Raw genomic sequence first — 27,971 nt, forward strand, 5'->3', positions numbered from 1 at the left:
AGGCCCTCTGCCTGGTTCCCTGTAGCTTTGCTTCTCGCAATGAGGGAACCGCCAGAAGGCCCTCGGCGCTGGACCTCAGCGTCCGGGCAGAATGATGGGGGTGGAGACGCTCCTTCAGGTATACTGGACCGAGGCCGTTTAGGGCTTTAAAGGTCAGCACCAACACTTTGAATTGTGCTCGGAAACGTACTGGGAGCCAATGCAAGTCTTTCAAGACCGGTGTTATATGGTCTCGGCGGCCGCTCCCAGTCACCAGTCTAGCTGCCGCATTCTGGATTAGTTGTAGTTTCCGAGTCACCTTCAAAGGTAGCCCCACGTAGAGCGCATTGCAGTAGTCCAAGCGGGAGATAACCAGAGCATGTACCACTCTGGCGAGACAGTCCGCAGGCAGATAGGGTCTCAGCCTACGTACCAGATGGAGCTGGTAAACAGCTGCCCTGGACACGGATTTGACCTGTGCCTCCATGGACAGCTGTGAGTCCATCCCTCGCAACAACCCGGCCCGGGAGACTGGGCGAAGGACATCACGGCCGGACCGAGGTCGCGTGTCTAAAAAAGTGGAGCCCTGAACGCGAGTTTCCCGGGTCCTTGTTCAAGGAAAGACATTTGGGCCTGGAGGGCGAATGGAGTGGCGGGAATCCTCAAAGCGAGAGAGGCCTCTCCTCAGCCTCCGTGCCCGCCGCGCGTTGATTGTGAGGCAAAAAAGGCGCGCAAATGTTTCCTTTCCCGCCACGAAGAACAAACTTCTCATTTTCTTTTCCTTAGCAAACTTTATTCGGCGTTGAAAACAAAATAACCCCGCAACGCAAAGCCTCCCCTTCTGAGGCGAAAAGAGAGCCTCGCCCCGACTCGGCTTCTCCCTCCCCCGAAACTCGCTTCCGTCTCCGCCTCCTCAGGCGGCCTTCGCCCCGCCGGATTCCAGAGGGGGAAATGCCCTGTGCGGGTGGAAAGTTCCTCCTTCCCTCACAAAAACTTCTCCGCCCTGCTCCGAGCCAAGGAGGCGAGAGATCCTCCGCCGGGCGGTAAGTGCCGGCGGGCCGGGCGGGGGCTGGCCTGAGGGGGGTCGCGGGCGAGGGAGGAAAAAGCGGCCGGGAAAGGAAGGCCTCCTGGGCGTGGCCAGGATTTATTGGGGGGGGCAGGAGGCCCACCTGCCCCCATTTCTGGGGGGGGGGATTACTCGGCGCCCCCCTGGAAATCTATCTGTCTTTAAGCGAGCAGAAAGAAAGAGGCAGTGACAAACATTCATTCTTTTGTGTCTCTCTTTTTCTACCTACGTCCTACAACATCGTAAAGAAAGATGTTGTAAATAGGACACCTGGAAGCTTGAAATTATAAAATGACTCATTAAAATCAACCACAGTAACATCCGCATTGCACACAGAAAATTAAGATAACAAAGGATTACGTTAAAATAAAAATTACAAATAATCCTAATGAGAAGGATGAACCTGGTGCGCTGCTATCGATTTATTAAGGTTTGGCTCCATTTTTGGCGGCAGCAGCAACATCGTTAAATCACCTGATTAACACCTGTTTCCTTTTTTAGTTAAGAGATTTGTGACCTCGCTGAACCCACTTTCCACTAAATACGATGAAGGAAACATGGCTATAGCCAATGGGGGGGGGGCAGCTGTTCACCCAGATCAAGTAAAACAATAAAAATACTTGACTAACTAACTAATCATGTCAGTTTTGCTGCCCTAACAAAAATCCTGGCTATGCCCATGGAAGAAAATGCAATTAAGATTGTACTACTGTATAGTCCAGAGGAGGAGGTGCCACTGTCCCACAACAGCACCTGGCTAACAGAAAAATCTGTCAAAATCTTCAGTAGGAAGTTAAATAAAATATTAAAATCATGTGCTTACCAGCATCTTCACTTTATCCTGGTGGTGACAGGTGGGCACAGCAGCAGCAAAAAGGAAAAACACAAGCTGGTATAGCTAAGAAATGCCGTTGCTGGTTCCTGCCCTTTTAATCTTTCCACAATACCTCTCTGCCCCAGCGTAACATTGCTGTGGAGTAACCCTACACTGAGGCACAGAAGATACTGTGGGGGGAATCAACATGATGGGCACCAGCCACCACCACCCAGGATCTAGTGCTTAGGGTCAGCCGCAACATAGAAGACAAGCTCCTGATTATGCCCCATTTATTGCTTCTGAACATCTAGCTATTGATAGATGTATTATCCTTACATATTAACTGAACATGGCATTTTCTATTTGATAAACAGGTGGAGTGTTTATGAAGAAGGAAAACTATAAGTCCTTTAAAATGCATACATCCATGTGACAAAAGCAGTGTGACTAACTTTTCGCTATGTAGCACCTCTGTTATTTGAGCCTTCACTATCCAAAACCACTGAATCAAGAGACGCTATGTCTTGCATCCAGCCCTGTGGCACCATAACTCTTTGTGTGAATAGCTCTTCCATTATTAAGTTGATAATGTCATAGCTGCTGCTTTTGTGTTGCAGTAGAAATATATTCGCAGAAAGCGAATGTAATCACGACTACTGGGAGAGGCGTCAGAACCCTACAGAAAAGAAATGGCAGCTGATAAAGCCCTTCAGCTAAATAATGCAGTAAGAAGAGGATCGATCAAGACTGTCCGGCAGTTGATAGAAGAAGGTAATGATATCAATTCAAAGGTGAATGATGGATGGACAGCCCTTCACAGTGCTGTACAAATGAACGAAGAGGCGATTGCCCACCTTCTGCTGGACAGAGGAGCCGATCCACTTGCTAGGAAGGACAACGGAGCTACCCCCTTTATTCTAGCAGGGATAACAGGCAATGTTGAACTTTTAAAGCTCTTCCTTCAGAAGGGGTCGGCCATCAATGAGTGTGATTTGAATGGTTTCACGGCATTCATAGAGGCTGCTGGGTATGGGCGAGAAGAGGCCCTGAGGTTTTTGTATGAGTGTGGGGCAGATGTTAACTTGCCCAGAAATGTGGCTGATGAGGATAAAAGGGCCCTGAATAAAGGTGGAGAAACAGCCCTGATGGATGCTGCCAGGTATGGCCACTGCTCTGTTGTCAAAGTCCTAGTTGAAGAATTGGGTGCTGATGTGAACATCTGCGACAACTGGGAGAGAAATGCATTGGTCCATGCTCTCTCAGTGACTAAGAAGGATCAGGCCCAAGGCAAAGAGGCAGCTGCCCTTTTCCTCTTAAAACATGGGGCTGACGTGAATAAGAGAGATGAAGATGGGAAAACTACTTTGATCCTGGCAGCTGAAAGGGAAAGCCTAGACCTGGTGAAGGCTATATTGGAAAAAGAAGAAGTGGACGTGAACGATGCTGACAGAAACAACAAAACAGCCCTTATGGCAGCAGTGGAAATGGAAAATTATGAAATAGCGAAGACATTGTGTGAAAAGGGAGCAAGAACAGACATTGGGAACTTGATAGATATGGCCAGCCTGAATTACAACAACAGAATGATAAGGCTTCTTCGCCAGTATGGAGCATTGTCTTGTCTAAGGCAGCCAGAAATACAATGGACCTCTGCTAGCAGACACTGGCAATCCAAGCTCCGAGATCTTTATGGAAAGTATCGTCCTATGATTGGAAAACTCAAGATCTTCATGTTTCCAGATTTCCGAATTCAGACAAGTTCCCACGGAGGCGTCTACCTAGGATTCTACAATGGGGAAGAGGTGGCTGTGAAGATATTCCCCACCACTGCAGAAAATGCTAAACGAGAGAAAACCTGCCTTGAGAAGTGCCGTACCAGCAAACATCTGGTGAAGTTCTGTGGGTGGGAAGAGCAGAACTCCTCTCTCTACTTGTGTCTTTCCCTATGTGAGAAAAACCTTGAGGAATACTTCAGGACAGCAGAGACTGAGAATGGAACTATGAGAAGTAATGTTATTATTGAAACAATATTTCAGGCAGTGAAGGAACTGCACTCATTTGGATTTGGGCATCAAGATCTGCACCCAAGTAACGTTTTGATAGGTTTGTGTTTTTTCTTATATGGCTGTCTGTTGAGTGGAACCCAAGCCATTACCCAAGTGTAGTTGAAAGAATTTTATGAAAGAAATATGGAGTAGCAGGTTTTCAATTTTATGGTGTAAACCAAGGATGGGGAACCTGTGTCCTTTAAGATACTGTCGGCTAGCAAATCCCATAATCTCGGAACATGGAGCTGATGGGATTTGGAGTCCAGCACTAACTGGAGCACCACAGGTTCCCTACACCTGGGGTGGGGGGTGGGAATTGGCTAGCCAATCATCTGCAAGGGGTCAGAAATTCAGATCCAACAGCAAGCATGTGAGCAGCATAGAAGAATAGTTACACACACAAGCTGAAAGAAAACAGCAGCAGATATTGGAGATTTATTACAGGGAGTGAAATGGGATTGACTCTCTGGTGACATACCAAACCATTGGATATTCTAAGCTGTAGTGGTCATAGCGCCCTGCATTTTCCTCTTCTAACCAGCAGCCTCACTGGTGCAAGGCACAGTCTGACCCCCTCCTTTGGTAATCCTCATAGAACACTAGCCCAATGGTTGCCATTAATTTGATCCTGAATTGATTTTAGAATTAATTGATTGTGATTTTATGTAAACTGTGTTACTTTTATTGTTGTTAGCCACTCTGAGCCCGGCTTCGGCTGGGGAGGGCAGGATATAAATAAAATTATTATTATTATTATTATTATTATTATTATTATTAAGGAAGGAGAGATTCCAGCTCAGGAATAGAATATCTGCTTTTCAGGCAAAAAGTTAATTATGTTCAACCCCCAGCATCTCCAGGCAGGGTTGGGAGAGACTCCTGTGTCGCCCTGCAGAGAGCCACTGCCAATCAGAGTGTAAACAATGTTGAGTGCAGAGGGACCAATGATCTGACTAGATAAGGTAGCTTCCTGTGATCCTAGTCTGCACTCTACTCACCCAGCTCCCAGATCAAGCCGTCTGGAAGCTGACGCCACCATCCCAAATCTTGAGAATAATTTCACTACACCTTTTTACTGCTTCAGAAATGTGGCCCGCCCCTCCAATAGATCTCCACTGTTTACTTATTTATTATGCACTAATACTTCGAATATTAGGATTTCTCCTCTGCATTATATCCCCTCAACAAATCTGGAATGTAGGACTAAGCAGATGGATGGATGGTTTCAGACAGAAGTCATTCTGGTTTCTACCTGGAGAACAACCTACACCAGGCACCCCCCAAACTCGGCCCTCCAAATGTTTTGGGACCAAAACTCCCACCATCCCTGACCACTGGTCCTGTTAGCTAGGGATGATGGGAGTTGTAGTCCCCAAACATCTGGAGGGCCAAGTTTGGGGGTGCCTGACCTACATATTCAGATAAAAAATTAAGTTCTGTTGGCATCTACATTAGGGTGGCAAATCTTTTTAGGATCAAAGGTCACATTGCCATGTTGTGACTTCCAGTAACTGAGCATGGGGGTGGGGGTGGGTGGGGAGTCCCTGAAGTGATAGTAGTGCTTGAGGTGAATATTTATTTATCATACTTCTGTGCTGCCTCAACATCAGAAATATAAAAACAATACATTTCAAATAAAACATAAAAGCTAAAAGCAGCAGAGATAAAGCGAAACTAGTCAACAATACCATAAAAATGTTCATGGCACAGACACACCTTTGATGTTTTAAAATAATAAAGTGTCAAAATCTCAAAAATCCACAGAAATCAAAAGCCCCTAAGAAGCCTTGGGAAATGAAAATGTCTTCATTTGACCATAAACAGCAATACAAAGTAGGCATCAGGTGGACTCTCTGGGGAGGCCATTCTATAACTGGGTATAACAGCTGAGAAGGCCTTCTCCCTAGCAACCACCAGCTGGCTCTCATTAGGCAGGGACATGCAGAGAAGAGCCTCAAGCGCTGACATGAAGTTTCACGTAGGTTTGCATGTGAGCAGGTGAATTGGCTGCTCTTGTTGAATCTTGAAAGTTTCCAATATGTACTCTTTCCCCACAAAGCATTCAATACACAAAGATGTGAAAACCATTCCGCTTGATTGCTTCCACTTATGTATTTATTTATTTATTTTGCTAGATGTCACAGGCAAGGTTTTTCTAGCAGATTTTGATAAGTCCAGAAAAATAGATGATGAAAAAGATCTTACCATCACAGAAGATCTGCAGGTAAGTGAGCCTCCTCTGCAGTTGCCTCCCCAGCCTTCTATATTTGCAGAATGATCATCCCCAACCATTAAGGCAATGTAATGTGTGTTTGTGCACAATATACTTTTATGTTTAACCATAACATAGAGTTGGGTTGAATGTTCGTCCTACTCAGAGTAGCCCCATTGAAATCTGGCTAACCTAAGATCAATAATTCCAATGAGTTTACCCAAACTTTGCCCGGTTCAATTTGTATTTATTTATTTGATTTCTTACCAGCCCTTCACCAAAAGGTGCCAGGGTGGAGTACAACAGTTTTAAATACAATACTGTATTATTGGAAACATTTTAAAACAAATTAAAGTCATGTGAATATGGTAGATCCTGAAAATGAGTATATCAGGTGTATGGTTCAAATTTATTCAATAATAAATTGACATCAGTAAGAATGTTAATTGCTAGTTCTGGTCCCAGGAGTTCTTTCTGGTAACAGTGTCATTGTTTTTGTGAAATTTTTAATTTCCTGTATAACCCCAGTATAGTCGTAACCTGGAAGTCGAATGGAATCCATTCCGGAAGGCTATTCAACTTCCAAAATGTTCGGAAACCAAAGCACAGCTTCTGATTAGCTGCAGGAAGCTCCTACAGCCAATCAGAAGCTGCGGAAGCCCCATCGGACGTTTGGGTTCCAAAGAATGTTCGCAAACCGGAAGACTCACTTCCAGGTTTGCGGCATTTGGGAGCCAAAATGTCCAAGTACCAAGGCGTTCAAGATCCAAAGTACGACTGTAGATTAGAGAATTTAATAACCTGTCAGTGCAGCCCTGTGTTTCTAAGGGCCAAGTTTGATTCCAGTCATGGTGGTGGGAATCTGATCAGGACCATAGTGGTGGAGAACGAGTGTGTGCCGGGGGATGGTATCTAAACATTCCTCCAACATTTTTTCCCCAGATTGAAATTACCCCCATCTGCTATTTAGTCTCTAGGGCAGAGGTACTGAACAAGCTGTAGTATAATCCTATTCTAACATTTTACGTAGGTTTCTACATGCAAGGGGTGTGTTTGTGTGTAGAAACATTATGTCATGTGATTGTGTTACTTGCAATTTAAACTGACAGCCGAGACACAGATTTTTAGCATCTCGGCAAGAACTAAGCCCAGGCACAAAGGATAAAAGCGTGATTCCTGTCTACTTGCCCAAGAATGACATTCTGTGTTGTGAAGTCGTATTGCCATTTGTTCTCACATGTAGGCTCTCGGAAGTCTAGCCCTGTATGTTGCTATGAGGGGGAGAATCCCCTTTGAAACCTTGCCTGCACAGTGTCCAAAGGATGTCAATGATCACTTTGAAATAGAAGACCTCAGAGCAAGACTGGAATCTCCTGATGAAAACATCCCAGTCACTGAGCAACTGGGACAGTTGATCTACCATCCTTATTTCTGGAGCAAGAAGGTGTAAGTACTAAATAAATACAGGAAACTTAGCAACTATCCATTCTTATCATTCTACCTTCCTCAGTTTGATTTGCCCTGTTACTACAACAGCATGGAAGAAGAAACTTTGCAAGTAGGATTAGAATGACATTTTGGGGAAATGTTTTAATCCATTCATTTCTGTTTTTTTAAATCTTAAGTTTTGCCTTCAGAATTGAAGCTCAGAATTAGATTACGCTGCTTTATATGTCTTTGTTGCTTATAGACTGTCATGTGCTTTGTCATGTTGTTTAAAATATAATGAATCTTCAGGTTGGGTTGTTGTCCCTCATGTGAAAACCACATGGCTAATCATTAATGTAAAATAAAAATAATGCAGTCAAACCTTGCTTGTCAAATGTAATCCATTCTGGTTACAGGTCGGTAGCCGTGTTGGTCTGCCGTAGTCGAAACAAAATAAAAAAATACCTTCCAGTAGCACCTTAGAGACCAACTAAGTTTGTTATTGGTATGAGCTTTCGTGTGCATCCGTTCTGGAAGACTGTTCGACTTCCGAAATGTTTGACAGCCAAGTTGCAGCTTCCGTTTGGTTGCAGGAGCTTTTTGCACTCAAGCAGAAGCCACGTTGGACGTTCAGGTTCCAAGGAACATTCGAAAACTGGAGCATTTACTTCTGGGTTTTTGGCATTAGGGAGCTGAAACATTTGAATATGGAGCCATTCGAGAACCGAGGTTTGACTGTATATATATTTCAGTAAATAACTGCAGTGAACTTTGGATAGTGAGTTTGCTGCAGATATGACAGCACATTGATGCAGTATTGATATTATTTGTCATTGCTAGCCATCAAATACCAAATGTTGAATATGAACTATGTGATGTGCAATTGGCACTGAAATCCATGCACTAAGATTTAAGGGATCAATGTCTGATTCTACGCTACTATTTAGGGCTCTGAAAATCCACCTTCATGCCTAACAAAAAAATCTCAAGAGACTTTAAGAGGCAGAAACACACATTTCAAATTGGTTTTGCACAGCCACAATAATAATGCCACATCTGGAGAGCCACAGATTAGCCACACTGCATTAGATGGTAATGTGTCAGGGAGAGGAAAGGCAAAATCAGAGTTTTGTTATAAAAGGCAGCTTGCAGAGCAAGGATGCCCCTTCCTTGCATATGACGGGAGTTAATGGGTGCAGCATACCTGCCCCAGGAGAAGAGAGGAAGCTGCTTCATTCTAGGTCCGACTATTTGTCTATGTCTTGGTGTTGTCTGCCTGGTTCCAGGGTCTCATTGCCTGCTACTGGGTCCTTTTAACTGGCGATGGCAGGTGTTGAAGCTGGGACCAAGCATGTGCTCTGTCCTTTCCCAGTCTCTGAGACCAGCCTTACCATATGGTCACCTTGGCTCTTTGGGTTCTTGGTAATTGCCTTTTGTTTGCCAGGAGATACAGGGTCTTAAGAGACGTTGGGAATGAGAGCGATATAAAGACACGCAACACTCGGCACCATAACAGCACTAGTGAAATTCTGAAGGCTCTGAATAGTGAGGAAGATCCTTTCAAGGACTGGACTGAAAAGGTAAGTGATCTCTTGCAGCCTCCGTATGAAAGCTTCAGCTGTGTTGATTTGAACCGCCACATTTGACCTCTTTTCCTTCTGCATTGTCAGTGCCAGTGCTTCATCACTTCTCAAAGGCATGAGGGCAACGTAAGTGCATAGCAAACAGCTTAGGTCTGATTCACGACTTTACGATATGTATACCTGGTCCTGGGCAAGTATCTGTCTGGTCCTGCAAGACCATTCTTATGTGTGTGAAATGATTTGCCGTTAGATCAGATTTTAAACACAGTTGTACCTCGGAAGTCAAACAGATTGTGTTCCGGAAGTCCATTCAACTTCCAAAGTGTGGCTTCTGATTGGCTGCAGGAAGCTCCTGAAGCCAATCGGAAGCTGTGGAAGCCCTGTGTCAGGGAAGAGTTAGAGTTAGAAGTTTCCAGTTTCCCAGAGGGAGAAAGCATTCCCCAAGGGGGGAAGGAGAGCAGTGAATCTAACAGGAACAAGAGGGAGGGACCGGCTGTTCCCAGGAAAGGAAAGGCTTCAGTTCTAGCTCAGATTGGGAGGAGGGGAGAAACAAGCCAGCTCTGGCCAGGAGGGTAGGAAAAGAGCGGGAAAGCGAAGGGAACAATGGCGCCTTCGCCATTTTGAGGGTGGCTGGTCACGGAGAAGCAGAGCTCAGAAGGTAGCTGAAAGAAGGGACTCTGAGGAAGAAGAGTTAAGAACCATTTATAAGATTGTTTTGTTAATACACAATAAAAAGTTTTATAAAAGAACAAGAAGCGTTTGTGTGGTGATCTGAAGAGCACAATGACCAGTCCTGTTATCCTGTTGGACATTTGGCTTCCAAAAGAAGGTTCAGAAACTGGAACGCTCACTTTTGGTTTTCAATCATTTGGGAGCTGGAACATTCAACTCCCAAGGCGTTCGGGAGCCAAGGTATGACTGTACTGTACTGCAAAATCTTCCAAGCAATATAAATGGAAACTGTTTCAATAAATTAACCAATATAGTATTCTAATAACCAATATAAGTCATACTTCATGCCATTCTGTCAAATGCATATCCTGTATATCTTTGTGACTTGGAATCTGCCAGCTTGCAGGTCTACATGGAAACTGTATTGTGAGGAGTGGGTTTCGTGGACCCAGATTAATGACAGGGGACATGTGTTTTTTTCAGATTGATAAGGATGTATTGGACTGTATGGTTGGTCCCTTTAATGACAAGAAAAAGAATAAGAAAAACAATAAAGATTATGAAAACTGTGTGACGGATTTACTGAAGCTGATCAGGAATATGGGGGAGCACTTCAGTGAGAAGGATGAGAAGTAAGTGAGAGTTGTTTTTTCTAGATTTGCAGCTGTCCCTAGCCTTCTGCAGAGGAGACACTGAGTGGCCATTTCTACGCAGTGTACTTCCTCTTCTATAAACCAATATTGTGTCAAACCGGACTTAGATAATCACATCTTTGAAAAGGCCACCCAGTGGTCAAGTGGAGTTTTGCACCTCAGCTGCCAGCTTCAAGCCAAAGGGCTAAACTGCTTCCTTTTGTGCTGCATTTTTAGGCACAGGTCCGGGCTTTAAAGCGCCGTGTTTGAGTGCATTTTTTTTAATCCCAGCACTATGCCCAGGAAAACCCATGCTTGATGTTGGATCAGAGCATACAGCAAAAGGGTTTTCCGTGGATTGGCATTTGCTCCAATTCAAAGACCAGCATTCACATTCTATTTTAAAAAAATACAAATATAAACTACTGCTTTCTTACATACTGGAATTAAAAGGATTCACATTTTCCTCTATTTCAGGGTGAAGGAAATAATCAAGGAGCCAGAAGACTATTTTCTGAACCTTTTTCCAAATTTAACAACTTATGTCTACCGGACTTTGCATAATATACAATATGATAAACATTTTCCGAATGCACAGAATTCTTCTCAGCTATAATGGGGACCAATAGACAGAGATTCTTCATGAGAGTTCTCTTCTGTTTCAAGGTGTAAGAATAATTAAGAGGCAAGCAACATGTCCCTCTTTTTCTGAGCCTCTTTCCAGAATTAATCATTTTCATCTTGCCAGAATTTGTGCAACACAGGATGATATATATTCTCCAAGTGCTCAGAACCCTTCTCATTTGCGATGAGAATCGGCAGCAGTTGATTCTTGCACGTGACTCTTCTGCCTTTCTTCAGTTTGCCCCATTCAGCTAAGATACCAGATAAAGTCAAATAAGAAAGTAAAATAAGAAAGCTGCAGCACGTGTAATATAAAGAGACAGAAAGGAAGGTTGTGGCTGGCAGAAGGGAGCTTTAGTTGTCTATGCATTTGCGAAGCTTGTTTGCTTGAAATTGAGGCTTTCTCTCACCTACCAGCAAAACATCAATCCAGATGTTGTATAATTTCCTGAATTTTATGCTCTGCAGTGGAAAGAGAAAATAAATACTTTCTATTACATTCTGCAGTTGTTTGATCTTGGATTGCTCAACAAATGCAAATGGAACTGCAGTCAAACTACAGCAGTTCTCTTTAGTGTGCTTGCCCAGAAATGTTGCTACTTCAGATCTCCATGCATTTCCATACTGCAGAGCTGCAATAAGGCAGTCTACAACTTCAAGTTTGGTATCAACCTTGTCAAATGCAACTTATGGTGGGCTTAGATTCTTGGCAATATAGCTGCAACTAATGGGGCTTCCATTGCCATTGCACAAAAACAAGGTGGATGCAAAAGCCCCCCCTTGGGTCTGACACAGATCCCTGCCAAAGAAAACTACATTCTACATTCATGTTGAACTACAGAAAGGACCATGGCTGTCATGGTGGACTTTGGAGTTTAAAATTTCAATGGCACCCTGAGCAACACCAAAATTTGCCCCTCCCTGCCTCTCATCTTCCATTGTTTATCATTGCTGCAACACCCCTGCACCCCTCTTGGCTCGGTGCCCTGTGCAGGCAAACCAGTCATGCTCCCCTAAATCCACTTCTGGTGGCTGGCCTAAAGCCTGTTCCAGGAAATGAGGGGGGGGGGGGGTTGGGGTATTGGTTAGATGTCTTGGCATCTTCAGAGGACTCCAATTTGCTGCCCTTCAGAATAATACTAGGTTAGCTTGATAAGTGTCTGATCTCTGTGTAATTACAAGGCCCTTGAGATGATGGGTGGGCACCCTCCCTCCTCCCTCTGAGGGCTCTAATGGGCTTTCCTGGTGGCAACAGTGGGCTGCATCCGTGCTCAGAGAAGGACCAGATAGATGTGTGCCTGGGTGGCCCTTTTAATTTCCCACAATGTAGCACAGCTGTGGGGTTGGGAATCAAAATGGCAGCTAGAAATTTAAAGGGAGGTTCATACCACACATTGTAAGTTAGGAGGCATCTGTTAGGGTTCTGGGACCCTAACAGTTGCCCAAGAATGCTGGGTCCTGGCATCTGCTCTGGTGGCATCTGCCTGTCCCATCTGCTCTCTACTGTGTGTTGGTCCCTCTAAGAATAATTTTTTATTTATTTATATCCCGCCAATCTGGCTGGGATTCCCCAGGCACTCTGGGTGGCTCCCAACAGAATATTAAAAACACAATAAAACAGCAAACATTAAAAACTTCCCTAAAACAGGGCTGCCTTCAGATGTCTTCTAAAAGTCAGATAGTTGTTTATTTCCTTGACATCTGATGGGAGGGTGTTTCACAGAGCGGGAGCCACTAGCGAGAAGGCCCTCTGCCTGGTTCCCTGTAACCTCACTTCTCACAGTGAGGGAACCATCAGAAGGCCCTTGGAGCTGGACCTCAGTGTCCAGGTATACTGGGCTGAGGCCATTTAAGGTTTTAAAGGTCAGGGCCAACACTTTGAATTGTTGCCTATCTGACAGCTTTGGAACACTGGGCAAGGACAATCAGTTTATGTCACTCAAGATTAGTTCTGAGGTACTTCAAAAGAGTAAGGTGAGCGATGGAATGACGGTCATTGGCAGTGGGGTGGTGACCTTGTGACAGGGTGAAGGAATAAATTCTGAGAGGGAAGGCACCCAGGCTGAGAAGGCAAAACTCCCATTAAGTGAGTGTGGCAAAATTAGGACTCCCCTGGTGCACAAAGGGGGGGGTACTATTGGACAGTGTGGATGGTTTATTCCCTGGGAGCACCTGTTTTGAACCAATTTACTGGGATCTACACACTTAAGGGATAAACAACTTAAGGGATTAAAAAAAATCTGTATTGACAACATTGCTATTACAGATATTCAAAAATGCCCTTAAAATAACACTTCTCTTTTCTTTTCTTTTCTTGCAATTCAAGCTTAAATCCATGAAGATTGGGTCTTCAATGCTTGTTCTAATTCATACATGTAAACTCTGAAACCTCTCCACTTGATCTAAGGGGATCTAAAATGTAAGGTTTCTTTTACTTAAATGGAAGGAGAAAAACTTCACCATTACAAATTGCATATTTTACTAGAACAGGCAAAGAAATTTAAAAGTGCTTGTGTAAACCTCTAATGGTTGATACCATCCCACACCAACCCCACACACTGCTCTGCTGATAGGAAATTCTAGCAGCAATAGGGAAATGGCTGGGCTAGATTTGGAAGTCCATCAGGCCAGAGGTCCTCATCTCTGCTTTAGGGACATAAGAAGATTGCTGAGCCCTTCATCGACAAATATGGAGAACCTCTCCCATCTCACCCAAGAGAACCCCGTGACCTAGTGAATGCAGTTTCGTTAAAGGACTTCAGTCCTGACCTGCAGTGAAGTTTTGTCATCCAGCAAGAAATGCCTGCAATAATCTTTTCCATGATGCCCAGACAAGGAACAGTGTGAGATCAAGTTATATCAGTTTATTTCCAGCACCTACAGATGAGGTCCTGTGCAGAAGAATATATAAATAAGAAGAGTCTTCATAAACTGCAATCTGAAACAACAGCTTAGAAGTCTTTTTGGCATATATGCAGTCAATCAATTAATTGCAATTACATGCAAACATGACCTCCTGGCTGTACAGCAGTATTAAACGTGTAACTGAGGTCATACACTCAGTTTTATTTAGATATTTATTTAATTTATATCCCACTCTTCATCTAAGGATCATAGGGCAGTTTAAAGTATAAAAACATATAAGACAGTAACAAACCAAACCAAACAATATTCAACACTATAAAGCACATTTGAAACACATTATCACAGTTTCAAGCACCCAGAATTCTTTGAAAGAGTTTCCTTTAAAGGTATGTTGTAAACACAGCTTAAGAGCACTCTCGTATATCGCTGTAACTGTCATGACTTCCCACAAAGAGTCCTGGGAAGTGTAGTTTAATATTAGCTCTGTGAGGGGTCTCCTAACAACTCTCAGCACCCAAACTACAATTCCCAGGAATCTTTGGAGGAAGCCATAACTGTTAAAGTGGCATAAGAGCGCTTTAAATAGTGGATAAATAGTGGATATAGTGGATGTAACCTGAAATAGCCAGTTCGTTGCCAATAATTTACTTTAGCTTGTGTGCCACAATCCTCTCTAATCATGGCGGTTATGTCAAGCATATGTGACTGTTCTTGACACAAACAATTTAATATTGCAATCAACATAAAATCAGTTCATGCTTCTCATTTTTTCGTTTTGCTCTTGAGTGGGTATAATTCTGCACAAGTTAAGCACTTGGGTCCCATTCATTTCAGCAGGAGGATTAAACTTGGTATTCCAAATGTGACTTAAACATGTCTAATTTTGATTTGCTAGTGCCCTAAGATTTTAGTTTCCCTGGGTACCTACCGTCTCTGGGGCACACTTATGGTTGTTGAAGACTTTCTTAATGCTTCTAAACTCCCCACTGAAGCTGAGGGTAGAAAAAGAGACAGCGTATTGTATCTGACGCAGTCGTACGAGGCAGCTGAACTGTTCTAAGACTGTTTTTTCATCCTTCCACCCCAACCAAGGAAGGAGCTATCTAGACAACCATCAGGCATTTTGTCTGTTTATAACTCTGCAATTCTTTGTTGAGCTATTTTATTGGGTGGTAGTGGTGACTCAATGGGTGGAATTAAGCTGTGACTGGATAGGGTCAGGGTCAGGTCCTTTGGCTGGATCTTTGCCCCTCCAGACTGGTGGTTTATTACGACTAAACAACTAAAAAAACAACAACAAATTCTGCGACATCTGCTTGACACAGTAACAGTGCTCTATTGGCAGATTTCTTTTGCTTTGGGTTGTTCCGCTTGCATAATGCTACCACATTATTGCTATTCCGAGAGGCTATAGCACAACAAAAGGAGGACAAAAATAAACTGGAGCATTTGTGGTATAAAAAGTTTCAGGCAAAAAAGAAAGCAAGCATGGAATATGCGCTGATTGGCTCTGAAGCCGAATGACGGCCCCCAAACATCTGCAGTCCCAGATAGCCTTGAAAGTGGATGCACATGTGATCCTCCCAATACATTTGCGTGGGACATCCCAGAATTACAGAGGCTATCCTGGGTTCTGAATGCATCTTGGAATGTCCCATTTTTTGGTCCGGTGCTGTTGCACGAAGCAGCTGGCTTGCACCAGTGAGCTGGACCAAAAGATGCTCGTTCTTTGCTCTCGCGCTCTTGCAGAAGTCCTCTGGCTCCTGCAAGAGCTTGGGAGCAAAATGAGCATCTGATTTTGTGGGGTGTTAGAGGGCAAGCCAATGCTGTCATGAGCACAAATCATCATTGTTGCACAATAAAATAATAATAATGTTCGGAGGGGCCCTAGTGTCTCAGCTCATATTCTGTTTCCTGACCAGCTGCAGTCTGGAAGCTGAGAGAATTTAGTAAGGGACCCCATCCCTGCCACTCTGTCCACCAGCCTTACTTCACCTTGGAGAAGAGTTAGACTTTGAGTACCAATCTTAGCTTGAGTGTCCAAAGTTCTTGGAAATGCAGGTTACAAAGATGGCTGGGTTTCTGTTGGGAATTCCAATGTCTGGGTCGACTTGTCTTGGGTTCAGTTCCTGAGGCTAATTCTGTCATTGAGGCTGAGTCATGCCAGCATGTCCCTGGCACCGAACTATCTCTAACATGTAACCCAGCCAATTCTGGGTCAAACTGGAAGCGGTAGATAATGTATATCCTGAAGTGCTGAGATAATTCAACAACTTTTGTTTTATCCCCCAACACTTGCAGCATGGCTGCAGGATTGCTCATAAGGATAAATTATACACAAAGATTGCAATGCATGTATCTTGGGCAATTGATCTGGCCATGAGGGTTCTTAGCAGGAGAGTCCCCAAGGTGGCAGCTCTGCGAGAACTCCCCTGCCCCGCCACCATTGCCACAGAAGTGGCACGAGTATCAGCCCAAATCACACCTGAAATCACAAGAGTTTTTCTGCAAGAGTGCTTCTCTACCAGTGGCGGAAGTGGGCAGGCAGGCAGAGAAGTGGTGCCAGTAGCAGGAGGGCAGGGCAAGGTGGCACTTCCCATTTTGCCTCAAGCAGCAAAACAGGACACAGCACCCTGGTTCTTGGGCCCCTGTGGGAGATCAGACCAGCTCCCACACCGCACTCCTGCGGTAACTTACACTTCTCGGCAGGCAATTCTTCTGCTTCTTCCTTCGGCTGCGGCAGGAGTAGCTCAATGCCTCTGAGTATAGTATACCTGATGACTGGATAATCTTTTTGAAATTGCAATAATAAGAAAGACAAAACATAATATTACACCAGAGGATTCCCAATCTCACCAATCACCTTTCTGAAGGTCCGGTTACCCCAGATAGGATCTCTGTGGCAAATCTCTGTGGTTGTTAAAAGCATGTCTGTTCCAATCTGAGAATACTTTAAAGAAAACTGTTCAGAAGCCACAATTCCATCCCCTTGATGGAATAGACACTTAGTAATTACTTGACATGTGCTCAATGCATTTTTGGCTGGCTAACTTCTGAATAGTTTTTCTGTCAATTAATGCTTATGTGGCATCATCATGCATCTTAAGCATCAAGACTTGAGCTATATGTAACTTCTCAGCAAGCCTGAAACTGCTCAACAAACTAATTGCAGAAGATTGCCAGCTTGAAGACTCCTGGAGAAAAAATGATTTTGATTTCAGTAAAATAATAAATAATAATAATAATAATAATACAAGCTACATTTGTTAGTCACTTTATCTTGCTCAAGGCAACCCAAAGCAACTTACAGAGCAATGGGCAAAGGGGGCTAGAAAGGTGAGATAAGATTCGGTGGACTATCATAGCACCTATTAGCTTGCTGTGGCCAGGATGGGAGGCTCAGAAGGTGGCTTTCCTTCTTTTTTCCTTTCCTTTCCCTTCCTTCCCTTCCCTTTACTCTCCCTACTGACTCTGCCCCTCACGCTGACCACATCAGCTCCAGGACCTGTTTAGTGGCCTGTCAGGGCAGGGAGGGGCTTAGGGATCAAGAACCATGACCCTGACATGTCCCAATTCAGCCCACACCATCCAAGGAACATCAGCCGTGGGTCACCAACAGTGATGGAGCTTTCCACTCCCATAGGGGGGAGGAAGAAACCTTTGCCAGCAGACCTCCCTCTCTGCTGACAGGGGTTGTGGGTCCTTCCACTGCCTTGTCTGCTGCCTCAGCCACTCTCCCACAAGGTTGTCATCCAATTTTCAAAGAACTTAGAATTTTTAACCATGGATTCTGACTTAGTCATAACTGGGCAACTGCGTATTGGAAGAGACTGTATATTGAAACTATGGAGCTAAGCAAATTCAACAAGAGAGTATTTCAGATACTTTGAAATACTTCATAATAGTGTTGTGAGTTTTGGTTGTGTGCCTGGGTCCCTTCGGATTCCTGGATCCTCCCAGGATTGGTAATGGCCCCCTAAGTATGGGTTGTGAAGGTAACAAAGGAAGTTGTTCTGTGCCAGAGGGCAAATGGGTGGGCCCTCCTCCCTCAATCGACCAGTAGTTTTTGGGACGAGCGCAGAAAGAATAAACGCCATGGTGCATCTGCAGCAGCACAGCTGGATGCCTTCATCTGCCCCAGCTGCAACAAAACATTTCTCTCCCATATCGGTCTCTACAACCACAGCAGACACTGTAACTCTCCAACTTCACCTCCAAAGGTTCACTCTTCCATTGTCTTGTGAGACGAGCCTCACACTGCTCAAAGTGGGGAGGCATGCAACAATATAATTAAATATGACATGATCTAAAATGTCAAGAGATGGTATTTATTCTGCGTTATTGGAATATATGGGCACATGAAGACAAACATGCAAAAACACTCACACACACTTTCTGGTCAGATACATATGTCATAAGGTGTAACAGATGCAACAGAGAACCTGCACACTCTTGCTTACCACCAGTGTAACAGCTGGGCCTCCTAGATAGTTTTGTTGTAACCACTGGAGGAGAAGGTTCTGTTTTCTCTGACTTGGGTTTTTTGAAGCCCCTCATTGCCTTCCAATTGCAATATCTGCAAGGATAGTGTTGACATTGGCACACTGTATTTAACTGAGACAACCAAAGGCATTGTTACTGGCTGGGACAGTCACTAAAGATGGGACTGCACGACAAAAATAGTTGCCAAACCAGCTATAGCTTTATTGAGCCCCTGCTGATTTGGCCCCAGAGCCATTCTTCCAGCCCTGGTGTCGCTGCAGCTTGCAATGGCTGAATAATAGCTGTTTGTTGTTTGCATGGCCACGCCATCACAGATTAATTTATCACATAAAACATGCACTTGCAAAATGGCCATGATAAGCTTAGCAAATTATAACCACACCTATTGTTTTAACCCAATTAAATCCTCATCCTCCGATATCTGCTCCCTAATTTGCCTCCTCTTGAATTTGATTTTTTAAATTTTGTTGTTAAGTTGCAAAGGCAACTTTGGGTCAGATTCAATGAATCTGTTTATAATCTACACGCAGTGGCTTCATCCATTACCATTATAACAATAATGCACACACTTTGCCTTTCTAATCTACTTACTTCTTCCAGTAGAATAGTAAAACTGGAAAGATACTCATAAAAGCAGAATGATAAAGAATCCTGTTCAGCACACCTTCAGCAATAAAATTTCGGATCTGAAGGACCTGTGCATCTGTGAGGTTGACCTGGACACAGAAGAAGAGGCCATATCAGGAAGCAGATGACAACTACATCAACCTTCAATTAAAAACATTTCATAGCACAGCTGATGTCACTGGATCCTTTGGGATCCTACCTTTCAACTGAGGGCTGAATGCAAGAACCTGCATGTGAGGCTTTCTTTGGGGGAAACAGACGCACAATACTAGGGAGGTCATAGTTGACATTTTATCGTCAGTGTGAATCTGGTTTCACAGCTTCCCTCCCACATCTACATACCAGCAATTTAAGAAGTGCCTCATCCCTCAGTCTTGCTCTGTGTCATGCCTCTGTCAAGACCAGCCTGGAGTCCAATGAAGCCTCTTTAGAAGAGGGCCCCATTTTCAAGCCTAGCTCTCATGAGATTCTAGGAAACTCAGTGGACACTGGCAACCCTCTTGAGATCATCTCCCAGGAAGATGCCTCACTTGAGGAAGCTAGCCCTGCCCACTCAAAATGGTGCCACTGCCACAGAACATTGCCAACACTATCAGAGATCACCTCTGTTGCTATCAAACTTGGTGATTAAGCAGTATGCATAGCAATAGCTAAAACAAACATATATCTAGCTGAGTGCATATACTGTTGGAAGTGCTGGGCTGCAGCTCAGCTTGCACTGAAGGCTGATGTATCTCCATGAGAAAGGGGAGATGGGGAGAGGAGCCTCCAGACTTTCCGGTCTGTCCTTCTGATCTTCCTTCAGGGTTAGACTACCGGTATACACTGTACTCTTAGCACTGCTGACTTCACTTCCTGTGTCCATTCCCTTTCTTCTTCTTATGTGTGTTCCTCATGACAATAGGCATGATTTGATGTCTACTCCTGAGATACAAGAGCAAGAATGGCTTACTGCATCTCCATCTTAGCCAGAGAGAACTAGGGATCTTTCCTATCAACATGTATTTCCAATAACAAATACTACCTTTCTTTCCCCTCAAAAATCCGGAGTCTCAGAATGATTGTATCCAGGGGAGTCTGTCTCCATTCAGCTTCTGCCAGCATTTTACTCCAAATGCTACCATTCACTATGGCATTTAGCAGAAGTCCCAATGGCTTCATTTTGTGCCCAGCTGTCTTAGAAAACTTGGCTCCAGCCTCTTACCCTCAGTTTAGGTGGGATATCTGAATTCAAAAAGAGCTTGTTGATGGTGGACACTTTGCTCTTCAGAAAGGCAATATCTTTCTCGGTGTATAACCCAAGGGAGGACAGGACGACCACGGAGTCAGAGAGGTAAAAAAACCTGCGGCAATGGAAGACAGACACAGAGCAGATGATGGAGAGATGGGTGGGCAGTGGGAATGGTGGTATGTTGGACACAACACAAAACCTGAGGCAGGATCTCATCATCACAACTGGTGGCTGGAATCTGGACATTGGGCAGTACAGGCAATATCTGGGGTCACTGAGAAGGATCTTTATCAGGGTCATTCTCATGCTGATAAGAGGAAAGCAGGCATATAAACTCAGGACTAATTCCAAGATGGTCCCTGCTCGTCATGTAGACCAATGAGAAACCAGTGCAATTGGAGCTCTTCCATTGTCACCATTAAGCACCTGATGGTACATGGCTGGTAGGAAGCATTCAGTAAACAAACTAACAAACCCAACAACATAAGCAATATTTCTTGATCAGGAGCTCGCTGAATAGCAGGAAGCAGAGAGTAAGAATAAATGGACGGTTATCCCAATGGAAGGATGCAGAAAGTGGAGTCCCACAAGGATTGGTGTTGGGACCTGTCCTTTTAACTTGGCGAGGTTGCCAAGTTTGCTGACGATATGAAATTGCTCAGTGTGCTTATATCTAAAAAGGATTGTGATGGGCTCCAAGCGGATCTCTTCAAACTGCATGAATAGGCAGTCAAATGGCAAATGCAATTTAATGCAAGCAAGTGTAAAGCGATGCACATTGGGACTTGGAAGGAAACCTTGTGGTCATAGGGAAAATGTTGACCTTGTGTGTGGCAGCTGTTAAAACAGCAAATACCACACTAGGTATTGTTAGGAAAGGGATTGAAAATTAAACTGCTGATATCGTAATACAAATCTATGGTGTGACCACACCTGGAGTACTGTAGAATACCATTTCAGTTGCCTTCCCTCAAAAAGCTATTACAGCGTTGTTGTTGTTGTTTAGTCATTTAGTCATGTCCGACTCTTCGTGACCCCCTGGACCAGAGCACGCCAGGCACTCCTGTCCTCCACCGCCTCCCGCAGTTTGGTCAGGCTCATGTTTGTAGCTTCGAGATTACAGTGGTACCTCGGGTTAAGTACTTAATTCGTTCTGGAGGTCTGTTCTTAACCTGAAACTGTTCTTAACCTGAAGCACCACTTTAGCTAAAGGGGCCTCCCGCTGCTGCTGCACCGCCGGAGCACGATTTCTGTTATCATCCTGAAGCAAAGTTCTTAACCCGAGGTACTATTTCTGGGTTAGCAGAATCTGTAACCTGAAGCGTCTGAAACCTGAAGTGTATGTAACCCAGGGTACCACTGTATAGAGTTAGAAAAGAGCAACCAAAACATTTGGGACTTTTTAGTTAAGAGAAAAGGCAAGTAAGGGGAGGCATGAGATATCTGCATAAGATTATTTGTGGTATGAAGAATTGGGGGTATAGGAAAGTTTTTCTCCCTCTCATAATACCAGAATTCATCCAAGTGGAGCCTTGGAATATTCAGGACAGACAAAAGAAAGGACTTCTTCACATACCACATAGGTTAATTTGCAAAATATAGCGATGGCCACCAAATTGAATGATTTAATTTTTTAAAAAGATTAAAAGTGGAGGATGGGCTATCATGGCTACTAGCAATGATTGGCTATGTTCTCCCTCCCCTGTCCGAGGCCCTGGGCCTGTGAATGCTGTGAGTCACTGGTGGAGAGAGGGCTCTTGGGCTCAGGTCCCAGCTGGTGGGCTTTCCATAGGTAACTAGCTGGCCATGTCAAATATAGGCTGCCGAACCAGATGGGCCTTTACCTGATCCAACAGGACTGGTTTTTATATTCTTAATATAATCCAAACTGGCATTTTTATCAGATGACCCCATATGGTGATGATGATGATAATAATAATAATAATAATAATAATAATAATAATAATAATAATAATTATTATTATTATTATTATTATTATTATTATTATTATTATTATTATTATTTGTACCCCGCCCATCTGGCTGGGTTTCCCCAGCCACTCTGGGCGGCTTCCAACAAAGATGAAAAATACACAAAAATGTCACATATTAAAAACTTCCCTGAATGTCTTCTGAATGTCAGGTAGTTGTTTATCGCTTTGACATCTGATGGGAGGGCGTTCCACAGGGTGGGCGCCACTACCGAGAAGGCCCTCTGCCTGGTTCCCTGTAACTTGGCCTCTCGCAGTGAGGGAACCACCAGAAGGCCCTCAGAGCTGGACCTCAGTGTCCAGGCAGAACGATGGGGGAGGAGACGCTCCTTCAGATATACTGGGCCTTTGAGGCCATTTAGGGCTTTAAAGGTCAGCACCAACACTTTGAATTGTGCTCGGAAACGTACTGGGAGCCAATGTAGGTCTTTCAAGACTGGTGTTATATGGTCTCGGCGGCCGCTCCCAGTCACCAGTCTAGCTGCCGCATTCTGGATTAGTTGTAGTTTCCGGGTCACCTTCAAAGGTAGCCCCACATAGAGTGCATTGCAGTAGTCCAAGCGGGAGATAACCCGCTGATACTTACAGCACAAGGTACCACCTTGCTATGTGAGGGCCAATTTAGATGTGATTATGACAAATGCTTCTGTTCAGAGATTTGCCCCGTTAAATGTCTTCTCTGTTCACGCATGGAGTCCAAGAGGTGTGCAAGGCATGGCAGGAGATATAACAGAGGCTTGCTCACTCACTTCTCCATCTCCAGGTAAAAATAGAGATCGTTGACCAGGAAGTTGACTGAGATGAGGCGTCCAAAGATCTTGCGCCTCACTTGCGGCACTTCAGCGTCTTCTGACGTGGCGCCGTAACGCCCACTCACTCCACTGAAGCTCCCACGGGTCTGAGGCGAGGATTGAATAGCTATGAAAGAAAAGGGAGGCCCCAGTCACAGCACCTCCCACAACCACCTGCAGGCCACCAGGTATATTAAAAAAACGCAACTCGTATGTTCCACATAAGTTAATCTGCTTTGATATTTGGGAGTTGGGCAGAGTTTCACTGGGCTTGCAGAAAAATATCACTCAGCCTTGACTTTATATACCTGATCTTAGTTCTCTGGGAAGTGGAGTTCCTGGTTTTTGGAGCAGCATATTCCTGATACTAGAGTTAGAAGCAAGGCACGAGAACAGGGCTGGGCTGGGTGGAGCCATGCAAACACTGCACATCTTTGCACAGGACTCTGTGAGCAAAGTGACAAGACTTGGGCCTTTTTAGTTTGGAGGAAAGATGAGCAAGAGGAGACATGAGAGGGGTGTATACAATTCTGAAAGGTGTGGGGAAACTCCATCGGGAAATGTTTTTCCTCCTACTCTCATGACACGGAGCAAGCACAGGAAATAAAACCAAGGAGGTGACTCCTGTCACCTGCCCAAAGGCCAGTCACGTGGGAACAAGAGACTTTAAAAGCACGCACTTTCCTTCTCATTTTTCAGTTCCCGGTGGAGGAAATCTTCAAAGCGTTTGCGCTGCCCTACGTAACTCATTGCCTTTCGGAACTTGCAGACGGTCCTGATGAAAGTACCAAGAATATTCCAGTACCTTCTCTGTAGAAGAGAATAACGTTACGTACAGCCCATGGTAGTCACAGTAGTCTCTCATAACAACAACAACAACAAGAAGAAAAAGAACCTTAAAGACCAACAGATCGATTGCAGTCTGTTTCATCAGGTGCACAAAGCATTAGCCAAGGGTAATGTTAATATCAGGACAGATAGAATGCAGTGCCATGGAAAGCTCTGAAAAGGGACTGAAGGGGACACATGTGGGCGAGGAGAGGGAGGGAAAGGAGCTGTGGAGTGCAGAGTTCTGAAACTGGCAATGGACATGTCCACAGTGCAGCAGTCCGTGTGGATGTGCAGCTCCCAGTCTCCCCATTAGCGTGGGGTTGTTCACATGACGTCTTCCCCATCCCAGTGTTTTCACAGACCTTTCCCCACTTTAAATGCACATCCCCCCCCAAAAAAAATCCTGGCCATTTTGGAGTTTCCTAGGATCAACATGCACACACTCTGCAGTTAAAGGGGGGAAGTGTCCAATAAAACACTGGGGGGTGCATCATGTCCTTACATTAATGGGGGGGGGGCGGAAGGCAGGTGCAAATCCACATTTTGCTCTTCTGTGGACTAGCCAAATGTTAGATTTGCACAGGGCAAAAGGTGCTTGTGTGCTCTCCAGGGACTGCTGTTTGGGGAAGGAGTGAACACCCTCCGTACCACATGCAACCACAAGTCCCTTCGCACCTAAGATCTGGAGCTCCCCCCAGCCCCATTTTCTCCATGATTGGAGCACATCCAGTTTTAGACACATGCATTTGATTCTGTTGACAGATCGAATCAAAAGCAGCCTCCAGATTCAATGGTTCACCTCCAAATATGTCTCAGTTTCGTAGCCAGTAATTCCCGGCCCAGCAATGAGTGGGGTGAACATGGGGATGGATGAGATCAGGAAATTCCTTTTAGCAAATTGTGTCTTCTCCAACATGTAGTCAATGTTTCACTATCACAAACAATCAGCTTTGATTAGTTAACAGAATTCCCAGCCTATTGTGAGCTGGGCAAAAGGACACAAGCCTAGACTGCCAGCTCAGGAGCTCACAAGTGTTTCACATCAAAGATGGTCTGAATCTATGGCAGGAGGAGACACATCCAAATCCTGCTCCACATTCACCACTCACCATCTTTTCTTTCATCAGGGAGCCCCTCCTTCCCCTCCCACCTGCGGAAATGGAAAGGTCACTTTCAGGATATAAGCCTTGATACATTTGGAACCTGCCAGGATGCAACAAAAAGGAGAGAGAGAGAGAGAGAGATAGGTGAGGCAGTTGCTTTGCTCTCCTTATGAGCATAGTCCTCCGTATTCCGCTCATCTGTTTATATCCATGGGATATTTAAAGTGCAGCCAAGCCAACAATTCATGTTTTGCTAGATAGGCACATGACGGAAGCCGAATTTCATAGAGTTTTCCTGTAACTCTGTGACAGACAGACCCACTGTGCCCTGAGAGGGGGAGGGCAGAGCTATTATTTTCTCCTACCTGCCTGGACACACTCTTTCCATCTCTTTCTGCTCTGCCAGCAATGTGAGAACATCTGCCTGTCTGAGCTCCATTGCTCAGACTCCATTTTAAACTAGACTACAACATGTCTTTGTAACTGGATTACCATTTTAAGCCTGCCTGAACAAAGCTGCTGTATCTGTTACTCTTCAACAAGTATTCAGAGCGAGTAAATCTTATTTTTACCTTCTACAGGACTGTGTTGTTGTTATTTTAAGGGGGAGGAAAGAAAGGGGGAAATGCCAGGAAAATCCAGTTTGCCTTGAAGCATCATGGATTACTTAAACTAAAAGACTAAAACTACCCTATCTCATCTTCCCTTATGGGAAGGAATGGCACTCTGCTGAACATCTAACTTAAATCCATCTTTATTTTTTTAATGTGGTAATTTATATAGATTATATTATATATCAAATATAATCTACGGTATATTACAGTGGTGCCTCGCAAGACGAAATTAATCCGTTCCGCAAGTCTCCTTGTCTTGCAGTTTTTTCGTCTTGCGAAGCACAGCTATTAGCAGCTTAGCGGCTATTAGCGGCTTAGTGGCTATTAACGGCTTAGCGGCTTTAAGAAAAAGGAAACAAACTCGCAAGACGTTCCGTCTTGCGAAGCAAACCCATAGGGAAATTCGTCTTGCGGAACGACTCAAAAAATGGAAAACCCTTTTGTCTAGTGAGTTTTTCGTCTTGCGAGGCATTCGTCTTGCATATAGATTATATTTGACTAAACTGCGGGAGGCAGTGGAAGACAGGAGTGCCTGGCGTGCTCTGGTCCATGGGGTCACGACTAAACGACTAAACAACAACAATAGATTATATAAACTGGACACCATTGTTTGGAAAGGCAATATAGATGTAAACAAGAAATAAATAATGAATTTGATAAACCAATGTACATGGTGATTCACAGAGTTGGATATGGCGAAGGGATGGTCCCTGGCCAAAGAAGCTTCAGCTTTAGCCCTGTTATAATTGTTGGTGCAAAATATCTATATAAGCAGGAGAATTCCTGGGTCCCAAGATCCAAGTTTGGGACAAGTACTCTTTGGTGGGAGAACTCCAGCAGGTATCTAAAGTCACAAAATATAGGCTGCTAGACATTTAAAATATGCCCTTTAAAGTGAGTTCCAAAATGTCCCCTTAAAAAGTCTCTTTCCAAAGTTTCCCTTTTCCCACAGCATAGGAAAAGACCATACATTTGGTAACTTAAAAAATGATTTACTTACAGTTCTCCAAAGGTCAGATTCATGTGCTTCAGAATAGTTACAAATGCAGAAAAACTTAGCTTAGTTTCCAAGTTAATTATTTGTATAGGAACTCAAGAGAGCCACATGAGAGCCTTGCAGCTGAGCTGGAGCAACCAGCTCAAACCTCTTCACACGCTGAGCTTCTCAAGTAGACTGGGGGAGAACAAAGGCTTGATTACCTAGTTCTTCCCAAGGTGAGGGGAAGTGGACATAGCTAAGCCTGGCAGGACAGTTTACTCTATGGTATTAACCCCTTAATGTGTCAACTGAACTTAAATATATTGGTTATATGAGGCTGGTTATTCCACAGTAATCACTACCACACTCCAGGCCATAAATGTGATGGAATCGTTCTGTTTTGATAATATTAGAACAGAACATTTCATTGCCAGCTGCCGCCTTGTCACTTGTATCATTGCCCATTCCACTGTGCTGGTCATATTTGCGCCTCCTGTTTACTCACCATTTCTCTTCCAAGGCCTTCATGACAAAAAATTGTGCTGTGACCAACATGGGAACAGTCACATTAGCTGCCCTTGGAATCTCTCTGATAATATCTGCATCACAATCCAACAGCTTTTCTGGGTGGGTAAAAAAAAGGGGGGGGGACAGGAAGACATACTTTCCAAAAGAGTCTTCTATTTATTTTTGCCTTTGAGCAATACTGAGTAAACTTGGGCCAATACATTGAGATCATTAAGAAGTGGTAATTGATACAAAGAGGATGGCCACCTGTCTGTGTTTTCCAGCCAAAATTACCAGGAGAGCTTCACCACACACAAAATGCTTTTTTTGAATGCTTGTTTGCTTTCTAAGCAGGGAGGCGGGTGGCGCTGTGGGTAAAAGCCTCAGCGCCTAGGGCTTGCCGATCGAAAGGTCGGCGGTTCGAATCCCCGCAGCGGGGTGCGCTCCCATTGTTCGGTCCCAGCGCCTGCCAACCTAGCAGTTCGAAAGCACACCAAAAAGTGCAAGTAGATAAATAGGGACCACTTACTGGCAGGAAGGTAAACGGCGTTCCGTGTGCGGCTCTGGCTCGCCAGAGCAGCGATGTCACGCTGGTCACGTGACCCGGAAGTGTCTCCGGACAGCGCTGGCCCCCAGCCTCTTGAGTGAGATGGGCGCACAACCCTAGAGTCTGTCAAGACTGGCCCGTACGGGCAGGGGTACCTTTACCTTTTAGCTTGCTTTCTAAGCAGGGAATCTAATGCCCAAACTGAATTTTCACTCATGAAGACCTTCAGAGTGGCTTAATTTGAGGAGACAAAAATAATCCGAGTTGGGGAGGGAGGGTCCTTCTGATTCGTTGGTCATTTTTGGAGCTGCTAGCGGCCCG

The 27,971-nt window shown here is 44.4% G+C and overlaps 2 protein-coding genes across 9 annotated transcripts in view; one reads left to right on the forward strand and one right to left on the reverse strand.

Annotated features, from left to right (window-relative positions):
- Positions 1-491: 491 nt before the first annotated feature.
- Positions 492-11,560, forward strand: RNASEL (ribonuclease L). 2 transcript variants are annotated; one of them, XM_028732253.2, is made up of 7 exons: positions 492-1,022; positions 2,237-3,965; positions 6,046-6,134; positions 7,366-7,568; positions 8,995-9,130; positions 10,289-10,437; positions 10,915-11,560. In XM_028732253.2, exons 2-7 carry the CDS (start codon positions 2,552-2,554, stop codon positions 11,051-11,053), a joined length of 2,130 nt encoding a protein of 709 aa, XP_028588086.2. In that variant the 5' UTR covers positions 492-1,022; positions 2,237-2,551; the 3' UTR covers positions 11,054-11,560. The 2 variants fall into 2 exon arrangements, with proteins under 2 accessions (XP_028588086.2, XP_028588087.2); XM_028732254.2 differs by having other exon boundaries at positions 2,480-3,965.
- RGSL1 (regulator of G protein signaling like 1) overlaps positions 10,946-27,971 on the reverse strand; it is a 43,376-nt gene continuing 26,350 nt past the window's right edge. For 5 of the 7 annotated variants that reach the window (XM_077928169.1, XM_077928170.1, XM_077928171.1 and 2 more), the window contains 11 exons: positions 27,102-27,219; positions 25,010-25,103; positions 23,750-23,879; positions 23,028-23,196; positions 20,261-20,399; positions 19,021-19,145; positions 18,387-18,502; positions 16,624-16,716; positions 14,855-14,918; positions 13,831-13,952; positions 10,946-11,523 (listed from right to left, as the gene is read on the reverse strand). In XM_077928169.1, coding sequence (XP_077784295.1) covers positions 13,916-13,952; positions 14,855-14,918; positions 16,624-16,716; positions 18,387-18,502; positions 19,021-19,145; positions 20,261-20,399; positions 23,028-23,196; positions 23,750-23,879; positions 25,010-25,103; positions 27,102-27,219 — 1,085 coding nt within the window. In that variant the 3' untranslated portion in view covers positions 10,946-11,523; positions 13,831-13,915. Of the gene's footprint in view, positions 11,524-13,830; positions 13,953-14,854; positions 14,919-16,623; positions 16,717-18,386; positions 18,541-19,020; positions 19,146-20,260; positions 20,400-23,027; positions 23,197-23,749; positions 23,880-25,009; positions 25,104-27,101; positions 27,220-27,971 lie in introns of those variants that run through there. The other 2 variants (XM_077928174.1, XM_077928173.1) reach the window with 2 other exon arrangements.

Source organism: Podarcis muralis, chromosome 5 (assembly GCF_964188315.1).
Source record: "Podarcis muralis chromosome 5, rPodMur119.hap1.1, whole genome shotgun sequence".
In the NCBI taxonomy this organism is placed as follows: Eukaryota; Metazoa; Chordata; class Lepidosauria; order Squamata; family Lacertidae; genus Podarcis; species Podarcis muralis.